This window comes from Trichechus manatus, unplaced genomic scaffold (genome assembly GCF_000243295.1).
Source record: "Trichechus manatus latirostris isolate Lorelei unplaced genomic scaffold, TriManLat1.0 scaffold00005, whole genome shotgun sequence".
Lineage (NCBI taxonomy): Eukaryota > Metazoa > Chordata > Mammalia > Sirenia > Trichechidae > Trichechus > Trichechus manatus.
The window spans coordinates 1,478,771-1,494,229 of NW_004443941.1; the positions used below are offsets into that span (position 1 = coordinate 1,478,771).

Here is a 15,459-nt window from a genome sequence, read left to right on the forward strand (position 1 = left end):
AGGTACTTTTGGATTGTCTCCTTTAATCCATGTAACAGCTCTTTGAGGTGTTGTTGTGGGCTGTTGATTCATACTCATAGCGACCCTACAGGACAGAGTAGAACTGCCCCATAGGGTTTTCTACGCTGTGATCTTTACGGGAGCAGATCACCAGGTCTTTTCTCCTGCAGAGAGGCTGGTGGGTTCAAACTGCCAACCTTTCAGTTAGCAGCCGAGTGCTTAACTGTTGTACCACGAGGGCTACTTATCTTTGAGGTAGGTTCTATTTTATAGTCACTATTTTTCAAAAGCTATAACTGAGGCACATAGAGATCAAGTAACTTCTGCAGTGTCTCACAGTCTGTGAGTAAGTGCCAGAGCTGGAATCTGAGGCTAGGCAGCCCAACTGCAGAGCTTCTTAACCACTTCACTGTACCTTTATAAAGTAGGTACTGATATCCCCCCTCTACAGATCAGTCAGCTGTAATCACTGAACTCAAACTGGTCCCGCAAGCAGTAAGAGATGGAGCTGAGGTATCCACACAGGCCTATCTGCCCTAAAGTGTGGGACATTCGCTTACCCTACAGTGCTTAGATAGCTGATAAACTTCTTTAAAAGTCAAATAGTTCTACAAGGCTTATTTTAAAAAAGAGAAAAAATAAAAGAAACAAAAGGAAAAAGTAATCTCTCTTCCCTGTCTCCATTCCTGATTTCTGTTTCCTAAACCCAAAAACCAAACCCACTGCGGTCGAGTCGATTCCAACTCATAGCGACCCTATAGGACAGAGCAGAACTGTCCCATAGGGTTTCCAAGGAGTGTCTGGTGGATTTGAACTGCTGACCCTTTGGTTAGCAGCCGAGTTCTTAATCACTTCACCACAGGGCTCCCTCTGTTCCCTAGAGACAACCATTTTCAACTTTTTGAGACTTTTCTCCTTTTACCTTCGTATGTCTAAATAACATGCTTGTACTATTCTAGATTTTTCAGTTTTAGAGGTTTTCTACTTACTACCACTGAAGATGACGATTTCATGCTCTTACGACCCGTCCCCCTCATTTCCTCTCCCCACCAAACCTCTTGCCGTCGAGTCGATTCCGACTCATAGTGACCCTAGAGGACAGCGTAGAACTGCCCCATAGGGCTTCCAAGAAGTGTGTGGTGGATTCCAACTGCCGACCTTTTGGTGAGCAGCTGTAACTCTCAACCACTGCACCAGGGCTCCTACCCTCCCCCAACCTGCCCAGTATAGTTAGAGTTTGGGGCTAGTTCGGTATTCTCTATGTACATTATTATGACTATGAAAATATTCACAGCTGAGCCCTGTAATATAGTTACATTTCCTTTGTATTTAGCTTTTTGATTCCCCCAGAGTTTAATGTACATGTGTCATTTTAAGAAACTTACTTGATCATTCTTAAACTCTGCGATAGAGTATTAATATCTTCTATGTTCAAGCATATCAGGTGAACTTTAATTTTTATCTTGTTTTTTCTTGGACATATTTGTCCTGGATCTCTCTGTCTTCCTGCTCCAATCTGGACTGATAACTGAGGCTACATAGCTGTTATCCTGGGAGATTAGCTGTCTGCCTGTCTCTCTGTCCATCCGTCTATCTGAATTTGTAGAGCACTGTTGATCTTTTGGAAGAGTGCGGGGTGGTGGGAACTTGAGTCACACTGCATTTAGCTCTTTTCATAAGTGGGAGCTATGATTGAGCACTTGGACTTTGAATCATACTTCCTGAGTCTGCCACTTAATAGTTATGCAATATGGAGCTGTCCACTTATTATTGCTAAGCCTCTATTTCCTCATTTGTAAAATAGGAATAATAGTGCTACCTTGTAGGGTCGTTATAAAGATTAAGTACCATAAAGTTTTAAAGAACACATCATAAATGCTTAGTAAACATTAAATATTTTTATAATTATGCTCTAGAACTTCCCGGAGGTGGTAATACTTTTACTATAGGGCCCTTATTCTCTAGTATCTTTGTGTCCCTGGACCATGTTGCGATGTTGATAAGAGCTGTGTACAAGGGATTTTTCTGAATTAGTGATTTATAAATCTCACCTGAGCTAATCTTGGTCACTAAGATACCCCTGTCCATTCTTCTATTTACCCCTAGGTCACCCTCTAGGGACTGCTGAAGCCCATTAGCCAGCTGAGGCCAACTGACCAACACTATTATTAGTATTAAAAAAAAAAAAAAAAAGTAAAATGAATACCATCCATATGTCCCAATTCTTGTTTCTGCTTTTTATTTTTTTTCTTTATGGTTGCATGATGCCAAGATGGGTCCAGGAAGAATCTGTTAGAATGTTTATTTAAAACATTTCAGCTCAGTGTGATACTGTGGTGGTTTAAGTCATACCCTAGGAGCAATCAGTAGCCCCATCAGAAATTCACATTCCAGGGATGGTCAGCAATCCAGTTAGGAAGCCCACACGTTCGAGGTGACTATGAGAAGCCTGCCTGTCGTCCCCAGCTCAGTCAATACAGGAGGCTTTGCTAAATGGCTTATTAAATGTCAAATATGTTTCCTATGGTGAAACGAGCAGCTTTTAATCATCTTAATGTATGAGAAACAGGTTTTCATTTGTAAAGTCAGTACTAGATATTAAATTGACTAAAAATGAGTCACTGTCCATTCTTAAAAGAAGTGTAAGGATGCAGCAAACCCTGTACCCTGCACTTCTAGGGATAGTCCTCAAGCCTTAATGGGTAAACAGACCTGTGTCCGCTCATTAGCAGAGGATTCTGGGTCAACCGATGCTGGTTGCGAGTGTGACAAAAGTTTGCCCCCAGAGCACAGTCTGCCCCAAGTGACCCTTTCATGCAGGTGTCCTCAGATCACCTAACAGGACAGAAAGCTGGGACTTCTTTAAGCTTAGAAAGCAGGCTGCATAAACTATTATGCTATTGCTTGCCAGTAACTGTTTAATAAATGATTCTAGGTGAGGCATGGATTACACCTCAACATAAAGACAACAGAAAACCTCACAATTGGACCAATAAGCAACATCATGATATACGGAGAAAATACAAGGAAGACCAAAGAATAATGCATTTCAATGGTGTTGGCGAAGACTATCGAATATACCATGGACTGCCAGAAGAACGAACAAATGTATCTTGGAAGAATTACAGCCAGAATGCTCCTTAGAAGCGAGGATGGCGGGGCTTCATCTCACATACTTTGGACACGCTATCAGGAGGGATCAGTCCCTGGAGAAGGACATCATCAAGTAGAGGGTCAGCGAAAAAGCGGAAGCCCCTCAACAAGATGGACTGACACAGTGGCTGCAACAGTGGGCTCCAATAGAGCAACGATTGTGAGGATGGCGCAGGACCGGGCAGTGTTTCGTTGTGTTACACTAGGGTCGCTGTGTCAGAACCTACTCAGTGGCACTTAACAACAGGTGAGGCAAAACCGAGGTGAGCTTCACTTTCACATTAAGCGGGGAGTAAGTTGTGGGGGAGTAGCTAACACTTGCCAGCTTCTGTTCGTGGATACAAGTATCTGACTAGTGAAGAGTCTGAGTGGTAAATGACTAAACTGGCTGTAAGTTTGAAAAATAAAAATTTCTGGTACTTCTGAGTTATTTCCAAATAATATCAATCATCAACACCCAATTATGAAAGCAAGTTTATTTGATTATTCCACACAAACAATGAGGCTCATGCGTACAACTAAGAGGTAAGACGATCCAGAAAGGCAGGGACAATTCATGTGAGCTACACAGACATCTAGCCAGACGGGAACAGCAGCTGCATTCAGCTTACTTAACACTGTCCAGTGACGTGGCACCGTTTAGCTCAAAGACAGCCTAAGTGCTGTGTAAGGTAATTGCGTGGATCTTTGCTGAAATGCAGCGATAGTTGAGAAATTATAGCAAGCTTGATGGTAATCTTATGGTCAACCGACTTTAAGTATAAAATTATGTCAGAAAAGTTATTTCAGAAAAAAATAGGGCATTTGGGAAGGATGTGACCTCGTACAATTCTTTTAAAAAACCCTAAGGAAATAGTTACCATTACTGAGCTGTGTTTCCTTCCACCATCCACACTATTTTTTAATACTAGCACCATGACGAAGTCTCAGCTTTGGGAAATCTAACAGGTGATTCTGTAACACACACGCAGTTTTATTTATACAAAAAATTTATTTTTCAACTACAGCTCTTTTATTTGTTGGTCTGCTCAGTCTGTCACGGCCTAAACTACAGACATGGAGGAACAATGAGAACCGTTAATGCCACCGAACTCCAAGCACCAGGGTCTTTAACAGTTACTTCTATTTTCTACCATTTCCAATGATCATTCTAAGTTATTGTACTCATTTTAGGTTGAGTTGTCGAGACGTTTTACTGCGTTAACGAATCTAAGTTAACGTGAAGATACTTGTAAATCCCACAGTAAGCACTGGTCTAATAGTGACGCAGTTACACTTCTGAAGAATATAAAGAACCCTGGGGAGAAATCCAGTGTCCCAGAGTACCCCCATCAGCTCGTTTTACTAGCTGAGAGCCACAGTATGTTTTCAGAAATACACTGCAGAAACATCACACTGGAAGACATTCCAAATAGTTCATTATTATTCAGTCCTGGAAAGCTGTGGTTCCTAACCTTTCATAGGGTCATGAACCACTTTGAGAAGCTGATGAAAGGTATATATACACCTTCCCCCCAGAAAAATGCATACACTCAAAAACATTATCATCATGTACAACTGCAAAGGACCCCCTAAGGCTCCGTTATCCCCAGGTCAGGAACTCCTATTTCAAAACTGTGGGATGCTGCAGAAAGTAAAGTTTAGCCCATTTCGGCGTCGCCCATCTTCACTTCATTGTCGTCACTATAGTAAGTTAAATTGCTACAGTAAGACAAAGTTACTCTTTATTTTAAGCACCAACACAGTCTTAAAATTCATTCTTCTGTCCCAGTTTTACAAGGTTTTAAGCTATGTATCCTCTATTTCAAATTGGTTAAGCCCTTAAGCAGATTAACCGTTTTCCCTTGATGTATATTATTCCTCATAGCGAGTCACTGAAAAATGAGCAGATTAAAATTTAACATGCTTGTGAAAATGAACATGTATCTAGACTTTGAGGAACGGGTAATGTGACTTTATAAAATATATTTCTAGGTACACTTGAATACAAACACATGTACTTTACACCTCAGCACGTAACATGCAATCCCAAACCACACCTTCTTCTTTTACTTACTGGGAGCCGGTACAGTGAAGTCTCCATACTGTGGTAACAAAACATAATGAATGTTTTCTACCTTATTGTCCAGGACAGGAAACACTTCATTTCTGACCAACCCACCATCTCAAAGGCATTTAATCAACTGCTCAGTTAACAAATAGGTTGCAGAATGTTATCTTGGAGGATTCTAACGTTGAACCGTCGATTGTCTTAACCCATGCTGAGTGGACGCGTACACCCAGAGAAATGTCTGTCCTGCAGTACAAAGTATCACTGCTTTCTTCTTATTAAAGAAAGGTACCACTGGTTACTTCATATAACAGGTAAACCTGGATCTATAGAAAATTCTTAGAGATTCTGAAGACTGCTTTAAAAGCAGAGGGTAATAGCTAAGAGATTAAATACAGAAAGGCAAACACTTCAAATATACAGAATTTAATCAAATCCCTTACTACAGAACTTTTCAAAGTTTGAAGTCAGGTGACATTTATTCAGTCCTTTCATAATCATTCATTTTTGCTTGAGTAGAGTATCTGGAGAACAAATCCCAAAATATTTTAATAAAGGAAAAGCTAAGAGAAGAGCTTTGCCAAGGTAGCTACAACCTGGTCATAGGATTTCATTTTTGCCTTTTGTTATGTAAAAAGTGAATAATGGAACAACCATTATTTCTCCTTGCTCTCTCCTTCCAAGAAGTTTTTTCATGTTATCTTTTGTACAAGTTAAACTCTAGAATTTCCATTTTAGAGACACAGGGGTCAGGGAAGAGGAAGATCCTGCTCTTTGACAATCAGGGTTCAAGGATTCCACCTTAACGGCAAGGGGCTTGCAAGAGGACATGGACTGCTACTACCCCACGGGCCAGATGGGTCCCGCGACTCCTATAAAATACACAGTCAGGACTTTTCCACCAATATTCAAATCTACCACTCTGTGTTTTCCCTACCGGGCCTGGCAAATGCTGAGTGAAAGCTGAAGAAGGTAATATCTACTGGCATTCTGGGTTGTGCAATCCGTACATTCCCATTTTAAGAATCATTCAAGCATAATCCGTATTTTAAAAATTAGACTAAAGAGAGACAACAAAGGTTTTAAAGTTTTCTCTTTGAAAAGATGGGATCTTACAGTACATACAAAAATACTCTGAAAATACATACGACTTCATTTACAAAACGGAATCAAACATTACAAGAATTACATGGTTATGGATTTTAATAAACTGAGCATGCGGTCATGAAACTTAAAAAATATTAAGAAATGCCTTGAAAAAAGCCGTGTAAAAAAAGACAAGTCAGACGGTTAAATAAACGTCACACAGGTCCTGAGCCAGTTAATGGTGGCTGACAATGGCATTCAGAAACGCCCCCCGTTCCAGCACAGCCCCCCGCTTCTCTCTGCACGCCTCGTCTGCGAGGGGACGGTGTGAAGCTGTGGGGAAGGTGATGGTGAGGGGTTATCATGCCGGGTTATTTTATACTCAGAAATACAAGTGTCTCACACCTGATGCTGTCTTATTTTTGATGCTGGAACGAGCTGCTTCTCAGTGAAGAACACCAGTCAACTAGCAAGAATGGTGTGAGACAGGGCACGTAACCACCTCACGTTCACATGCAGACCTTCAGAGTCCTGGTCACATTTTGATTTTTAATAAAGATGCATTTCAGAGGCCTCCATGGGAGGCAAAGTATAAAGAATTCATGGTGCCCAACTCTTGTATGTAATCACTGGACTAATCTTCCCTGATAACTATGCGACATCTGGACAGAAAGGCACACACCCGAGAGTTTAAATATTCCATGTGCCAATCTGGAAAAAAATAATTTAAATCAACAGAATAGACAGTAAGTACATCTACATGACTGACGGAAGCAGGAAAGATACCTCACATTCACTTATCTCAGGTTCCACAAAGTGGCTTCAATGCTAAAGGAAATGGGTTAACAACTGGAAAATTACAAGAGAAATTTTTTTTGTTTTGTTTTGTTTTCAACTTTTTTAGCTCTATACAATGATTACAACGTAAGACTTAAAAGAAAAGAAAAGAAAAAGGAGTTCAGGACTTCTTTTATCAGTGTCCAAGTGGCCAAGAACTGGTTCCCAGAACAGAGAATAAGCACTGAAAGTTAAGGCAGTAAAACCTCCAAACGCAAAGCCAACCGCGGATGACAATCTGACGGCAGGTGATCCTGGGGGAAGTGTCCGTAGCAATCAGTGAGCGAATGCTACGGCATCTGCAGGTCAAAGTGTAAGGGTTCAAAACCAGGTCAAGGTCAGGAGGCCGATGACTGTAACTTTCACCAGGTTATGTGTGACGGCCACTTCTATTTAAAGAGAGTGGCTGCTTCTATGCCACTAAATGATTGCATATTCACGTAAGTGGGGAGGCACTGCTTTTACCGATTAAGGGTCAGTCGGATTGAATTTTTGATGACACGGATGTTATTTGCTGGAACTGGAGATGAAGAATCTGGCAGTTCTTTACTGGGTAGTCTCTAGTAGAAAAAAATAGAAAGAAGGAAAAACAGACATGTACAATGAAGATCCAACTACTAAATCGCTGTGGTCACAAAACTCTTTGAGTTTGTCTCCAAATACCTTAGCACCTAAACACTCAAGACTGTGCTGCATGGCATCTGTGTTCACAGGCACCTCTTACTTTTGGAACGTTTCTTTTTAAGTCAGAGGTGAAAGCAGAGGAACGAGGAAAGGCAGAGTATGAGTGTGTACAGGAGAAGGGGACTCATATTAACTCAGTCGCACTTGTGCACTGAGAAATAGATCAAGAAAACAGTCCTCCTTCAAGTCGGTAATTGTGAAAGAGAAATAGGAAGAGCAGAGTTACTAAACAGGAAACTCTTGTAAGGAGCGGGGTGGGAAGGGTGACAGATGTGTGTGTACAGGCGAGATTACATCCCTCAATGGGCTTCTGTAAAACATCCGTAGAGCAGAACGCTGTTAACTCAACCTGTGAGATATTTACGTTTTCAGAAAACTCCGCTTTTTTAGTGAGGCTAGGTAACTGTGACAATGGCGTAAGCAAGGCTCAGCCGTTATTGAAACTTTGCCATGCTCGTTTGGTTTACCCCTTTAACTTTTATCCTTGGATTATTTTAAAGCAAAATCTAACATTATGTCATTTCATTAAACATTAGAACTTTCTTTCTTCCATTAGCACTTGTAATTATATCCCCTTAGTTCTTGTAACTCACTCTTATGTTAAAAAAAAGGAATATTTTCTAGCAGCTCTTGAGGACACTTTCCATTCTGTGTCTGTCTTTTTTAGAATGGTCAGTACACCTGGGGAGGTTACCCTGGCAGGGAAACAGGTGGCTGCAATGAGAAGCAGTTTATGTTTTGATGAGTGAAAACAAGCCCAATGTTAGGCTCTTAACAAGCTTTTGCACCTGCAGATTAGAAGTGCACAATATTTCACCTGTAAGTAAGACTGTTTATTACCTTCTTGCGCGATGTGTCAATAGTCGGGATAGGCATAGACTCTCCTCTGATGGCATCCTAAGAGCAGAACAATTACACACAGTGAGCATTTCTTTCCTATATGCAAATACTGTGGCCAGAACTCAATTCCTATGTGAAATAAAACATAACCAAAACCTGACAGTAGATCTAATTTGACCTACTTTCTAAGAGTATGTTTCTAACACACGGCTCTTTAAAGTAAATATTTCGAAGCACACAACTAATATAGTTACCGCTGATTTTCTCTTTCTGTCTTCGGCAGCACGAGAGTCCTTAAATGTTGATTCAAGTCGAATAAACTACAATATAAACAGTAAAATGAGTTGTTATTATGCATTTACAAAAAATCTATATAAACTGGGAGGCTAATCAGTGATGAGGCTATCACCAATAAACTACTACAAACAGGGTTAGCAGGGAAGAGAATTTGAATCAGACTGAATTCAACTGGCACCCTTAATGTCTATAGTTTGGGTGATCTTTCTGGTTAAATCAATTCAGATTCTAACAAGTAAGATACGGTTTTACCACCACCTACTGGAGGCAGAGAAGATCAACATAACAAGAGAAAGTAAGTACATTACCCAGTTACCAGTTAAGATGTCTGGGTAAGTCAAGGAGAAACTTAGACCAATCATTCAAGTTTTCAAACACATTAGTAATTTGAATTTAGGATGAAAAATTAGTATTATTCCTTCAGGGTATGGGTAAATATTCTTTGTTTTGTTTTGTTTGTAAATATTCTTTTTAAACAGCCAGATCCTAATGGAACACTAAGATAGTTACCGAGAATTGTGAGTTTCTTTAGTTACTGTTTTAAGTTAACTTTTTAGAGATCAACTACTGAATCACCAAGGAAGCTGTGATACCTTTTCTATGTCTTTCAACCTCTTGGATGAGCCGTCTGTGGATGGGGAGTGGGATCTCTTGGGTAGAACATTCTTGGTTATATTCGCTATCCCATTGAGCTGCGGCTGCCCCTGGGCAGGGCTGTGGGGTGTGGTGACTCTGGGAATGACATTTCGTCCCACTACTGTAGGGATGGTGCACACGGCTGGGGGTGACACAGCTTTTACTGTGACGTCAACTTCTGAAAAGACAAAGAATGGAAGATTTTAGTAAATCAAATACAGAGTCGTAGAGCTGCACCCGTAACGCCAGGAACTTAGACACCTACTGGCACCGATGACTGGAATAGAGAGTCCTTGAGCTGCTGGGACACTGAGCGGCTTCCCCACGCCCACAGGGGCAGGCTCAGCACTGCTCCTGTTCAAAGTAGGAAATTGTTGTCATGAAGTGACTTAAGTACTACTTGGTAAAACGCTCTCAACACTTAACATTACCTCTTTAAAGCACTCTTATTTTAACATTTTGTTGAAGGAAAAGGGGAGAACAAGGCAGAGGATTCAGTGAGAAGTAAAATAAAAATATAACAGAAAATCTGTGCATGTCTGTGTACTATCTAGTTCCATGTGTTCATAAAGCCTAAACTGTCTCTCAAAGGATTATCCCAAACTGTCAAATATTTCTAAGCAATAAGCCAACTAGCAGCTGGTAGAACCTTCTAACAGTTAAAAAAAGGCGTTTTACAAAGATATAGAAGAGCTCACATTATCCACAAATAAACTGACAGAAGACGGTACGGCCGGTTTTGAGAAGCAGACCTTTCTGTTTCTCCCCCAGGACTGTCGGGCTTGGAAGGTTTGACTGAAGACACCGGGGAGGTGAAGGGCGTCCCGCTGTCTGTGTCTCTGGAGCTATCCAAGCAGCTGCCGTCCAGCGATGGTCTCTTGGACTGAAGTCCACCCAAACTCCGACTGACATCAGACAGGCTTTGCTGTAAGAAGAGAAAGCTTGTGGAGTTCAAGAAGCGAATGAGAATATGAAGATGCTATCAATTCTGAAGTACTTAGAAGCAAATTATCTTCTGTGATTAACCAAGGTCAGATTTTGGTCCTGGACTGAATTTTCTCTACCTGCCCACTTTCCTCTCAGTAGGTCTGGGAGCTGTAAGAACACAAAGTTGGTCCCAAGATCATTCACCTAAATGGAGCCACACTGGAGAGTTAAAAATGACAAACTGACCTTTTTCTTCTTCTGAAGAGTCTCTGACGGAAGGTAGTGATGAAGCTGTTTTTTCTTCACATGCGTCGCTTCGATTTTCATCCCCTCCTTCAACATGCTTATGTTGTTCGCCTGTCTGTACACTGTGAGAATGTCAGCACGTGAACGGAGCTGGGTTTTTATGCACACACACCCCGTACAGAACAGATACTTCTCAAACATGTCCACTCACAGTCCCATTCGAAAATCGTTTAGTTCTTCCATGTCTATTGACTCGATCTCTAAGACTTTCCCACAGACAGATTTCATTAACAAAATAAATGAAAAAACCTGTCTTCCAAATCTTTTCTGCTATTTTCCAAAAGGCAATCTTCTCATAATTACTTGTCCAAATTTAAGCTGATTCTTAGACCAAATTTCCAAAATGCAGTTCAAGCTCTGCCTCTCCCATGAAGCTTCTTCTAACTTCTGTAGCCCACACCCACCACAGACCAGCGGCCGTCAGAAACCATCTGGAAGTACACCCTTACTGTAGGGGTGGGGAAATGAGGCTCATCATCCCTGAACACCTTGCCAGGAGCCAAAATACACACACCTCTGAACTCCCATGCTTGTGCTTTTCACACCTCGTAAGAAAGTCAGTTTTGTTAACTATCACACACAACTGTTTAGTTGTGCTGAGTCAGCGCCCACGCACAGCGCTGCTCCGTGTAACACGGCCACACGCCGCCCAGTCCTGCACCACCTTCATGATCCTTGGTATGTGTGAGCCCACTGCTGTGGTGGTTCTGGAAGCCCATTTCATGGAGGGTTCCCCTCTTTTTGGGTGGCCCTCTACCAAACGGGATGTGCTTTCTAGTGAATCACACAAATTCCTTCATGCATTTTAGCTGTGGAGACCCAACCAGATTATAAACCCACTGAAGACAGAGAGAACAGGAGGCTGCTTTTGCGCAGTGACTATTGTGAACTTCACTCCCCATTTGTAACGAGGCATTTTAAGAATCTTGAATAAACAGACCTTCTCATCCATCTCCTTTTTGTAAAATTTGAGTCCAAATTAAAATGGAAAAGTTTCTATCTGTTTTCATTCCAGGAGCACAGTGGTTAAGAGCTCGGCTGCTAATCAAAAGGTCGCCAGCAGTTCAAATCCACCAGCCGCTCCTGAGAAACCCTGTGGGGCAGTTCTGCTCTGTCCTATAGGGTCGCTATGAGCGGAACTGACTTGACAGCAATGGGTTTGGTTTGGTTCTGGGTTTCATTCCAGACAGCTTTTCTCATCTGGAGTGCTTGTTCAAAACTGCGGATTCCCAGGCTCCACCCCAAGAATATGATTCAGTGGTTTGAAGATGGCCCAGCAATCTGTATTTTTCACAATAAATGTGAGGGGTCGTTCAAAAGAATTCACATGGGCTCAGATGAGCAAAACCAAAAATATTCATAGTACGAATATACCCTAATCTAGATTATTAAGAAAATGTCTAACAGACGTATTAAGGTATTTCAGGTGAATGTTAACAGGGAGCCAGATGTGAAAGACACTATTCCCACAAGTGGTGAAACAAGCCAGCAAGCCGGTACCAACCGGGATACTTCTTCCATACTGAAAACATGAAGAGCCAGCCATCTTCACGACTGACCGCAGACCCGGCTGTGCGTGCACAGTCACCAGCGGAGTCTGTTTAGCTGTCTTTCTTGTTTTAACAAGACGATATGTCCCACATGGTACAAAATGCCAAGGGTATCCATTAAAGTCTCTTCACCCCTGTGCCCTAGACAGCTGGGGTTCCCTAATGCAGAAACAGCCAGTTCTGCCAGCTTTTCTTTATTTACCTATGTATCCTTCTGGAGACAAGTCTATGCAGCTGTTTTTCCCCTTATTCATATACAGGGTAGCACAGTATACTCTCTGTTCTGTCACTCAGAGATTGCTTCATCACGTCTTGTCTTTTTTTAATAGCAGCATAGTACTCTATGGTCGTACAGCATGGATGCGCCATATTCAACCAGCCGCGGAACTTTAGCCAGCCAGATCCCAGGCAGACGGTACTGAGTACAGTCAAGGTAGAGAACGCAGCTCCATGATGAGAAAGTCTTACCTGTATCAGTAAATGACTGTATATCATACGTCAAGTCTATGTTAACACTTTCTGCATTCTCTACTCTCCGAAAAATTATTCCGAGGAACCACATTGACACGTAATTGTTGCTGTAAGGTAAAATTCAAGAATTTCCATTAATTTTACAATTTTACAAAGGCTACTCAATAATTAAAACTTGGTCGCTATGTAAGCATAAATACAGTGTTCAGTGGTTTGGCCAAATTCTGAAAACTGAAATCTACAACACTGGTTAGTTATCCTCTGTTGTTCTAAAGAGTGGCTTAGAAAATGACTTATGAATATGCACTCACAGACGCTCCAACCATTATGACGAAGTTTTCGCTGGGGTCTGGGGGCTACCCGTGTGTGCTCAGTTTTAACAAATGGCCAACTCACACTCCAACATACAATGTGTCACCCCCATCAATGCCTGTCACACCATCTCACAACTGCTCCCTAACAATGCATATGTCAAGTGACGCTATTTAAGAAACACCGTATTAAAAAAAGAACAATTAACTTACTCTTTATGATGTTCCTTATTTCCTGGGAATGACTGGGGATTTACGTGGGCAAGAGTAATAAATTCATTCCGTTCTAAGTTTCCAACAAGTACACGGATTTTAGACTCTACTAATCCAACCCTAAAATAAAAGAATGGAACAAGTTGTTTGTTTGTTTTTTATGTCCATATTAAATTTGGAAGCTATACTCAAGTAAATCAAACAATATATGATGCTTATGTGGTCACATAAAAAATTTAGTCCAGCATATTAGGTATTCTTTAAAAACATCCTTCAAGTAAATGAAAAGTTACTCAGTTTTTGTCTGTTGTTCCTTTTTTTCAGAAGAACTATTTTATTTAATGCATTCCTGAGTCTAAAATGTCTTGCTTTGGTTAAGACCTAAAATAAGCATTCCTTGAGCAGGAGCAAAAACTGCAGGTTAATCTGGCTTGAATCTTTCCCCACTTAACCCCTATATCTATGTTTAAATAGTATCAACAAAAAAACTAATACTGGCACATAAGTTATAAAACAAGTTCTGATTTTCATAAAATTAATACTAAACCTTGTGCGTTTTAAAAAAGGATTCATTAAAATTGGATCAAATACTACTAAAACATAGAAAGTTCCACCAGATTCCTACAGCCTATTCTCCACCTCAAGGAATGTAACCGCTGCCAGCTATCGTACATTAGCTATTATTTAATAATTATTAATTTAATAATAATTAATATTTTGTGCTTTAAGTGAAATTTTACAATTCAAGTTAGTCTCTCATACAAAAATTTATACGTAGTTTTGTGACCCTAGTTGCTCTCCCTATACTGTGACAGCATACTTTCCACCCTGGATTTCCTGTGTCCATTCAACCAGCTCCTGACCCTTTCTGCCTTCTCATCTCACCTCTGGACAGGAGCTCCTCATTTAGTCTCATGTGTCTACTTGAGCTAAGAAGCACACTCTTCATGAGTATCATTTTGTGTTCCACAGTTCAGTCTAATCTTTGTCTGAAGAGTTGGCCTTGGGAATGGTTTTAGTTCATGACAGAGAGCCATGCCTTTGGGGTCTCTCCAGTCTCAGTCAGACCATTAAGTCTGGTCTTCTTACTAGAATTTGAGTTCTGCACCCCACCTTTCTCCTGCTCCATCAGGGACTCTATTGTGTTCCCTGTGTCAGGGCGGTCGTTGGTGGTAGCATCTAGTTCTTCTGATCTCAGGCTGATGAAGTCTCTGGTTTATGTGGCCCTCTCTGTCTCTTGGGCTAATACTTTCCTTATGTCCATGGTGTTCTTCATTCTCCTTTACTCCAGGTGGGCTGGGACCAATTGATGCATCTTAGATGGCCATGCATTAGCTTTTAAGACCCCAGACGCCACTCACCAAAATGGGATGCAGAACATTTTCTTTAAAAACTTTAAGCCAATTGACCTCGATGAAACCATGGTCCCCAGACCCCTGCCCCTGCTACTCTGGTACCTTGAAGTGTTTGATTGTATTCAGGAAACTTCTCAGCTTTGGTTTAATCCAGCTGTGCTGACTTCCTCTGTAGTGTGTGCTCTCCTTCCCTTCACGTAAGATAATTCTTGTCTACTTTCTAGTTAGTGAATACCCCTCTCCCTCCCTCCTCACCCTCGTAACCTTTTCTTGAGTTCTAATGCTAGTAGTCTTATACAATATTTGTCCTAAGTACATGCGGCATAATACCTTCCAGATTCCTTCATGTTATGTTTCAAGAATTCATTGTTGTTCTTTATCGTTGTGTAGTAGTCCATTGTGTGGATATACCGTAATTTGTTTATCCACTCGTCCGCTGACGGGCACCTAAGTTGTTTCCATCTTTTTGCTATCGTGAACAGTGCTGCAATGAGCATGGGTGTGCATATATCTATTCATGTGATGGCTCTTGTTTCTCTAGGATATATTCCAAGGAGCAGGATTGCTGGATTGTATGGTACTTCTATTTCTAGTTTTTTAAGGAAGCACCAAATCGATTTCCAAAGTGGCTGTACCATTTTACATTCCCACCAACAATGAATAAGTGTTCAGTCTCTCCACAACCTCTCCAACATTATTTTGTGTTTTTTGGATTAATGCTAGCCTTGCTGGGGTGAGATGGT

General features: G+C 41.1%; 1 protein-coding gene across 2 annotated transcripts in view; it reads right to left on the reverse strand.

Annotated features, from left to right (window-relative positions):
* Nucleotides 1-3,285: 3,285 nt before the first annotated feature.
* PAPOLG (poly(A) polymerase gamma) overlaps nt 3,286-15,459 on the reverse strand; it is a 34,794-nt gene continuing 22,620 nt past the window's right edge. Inside the window, exons 14-22 of one of the 2 annotated variants that reach the window (XM_004369441.2) lie at nt 13,362-13,481; nt 12,835-12,944; nt 10,757-10,878; nt 10,336-10,508; nt 9,849-9,937; nt 9,541-9,761; nt 8,905-8,970; nt 8,651-8,707; nt 3,286-7,686 (exon numbers count right to left, since the gene is read on the reverse strand). In XM_004369441.2, coding sequence (XP_004369498.1) covers nt 7,588-7,686; nt 8,651-8,707; nt 8,905-8,970; nt 9,541-9,761; nt 9,849-9,937; nt 10,336-10,508; nt 10,757-10,878; nt 12,835-12,944; nt 13,362-13,481 — 1,057 coding nt within the window. In that variant the 3' untranslated portion in view covers nt 3,286-7,587. Of the gene's footprint in view, nt 7,687-8,650; nt 8,708-8,904; nt 8,971-9,540; nt 9,762-9,848; nt 9,938-10,281; nt 10,509-10,756; nt 10,879-12,834; nt 12,945-13,361; nt 13,482-15,459 lie in introns of both variants that reach the window. The other variant, XM_023734963.1, reaches the window with a different exon arrangement.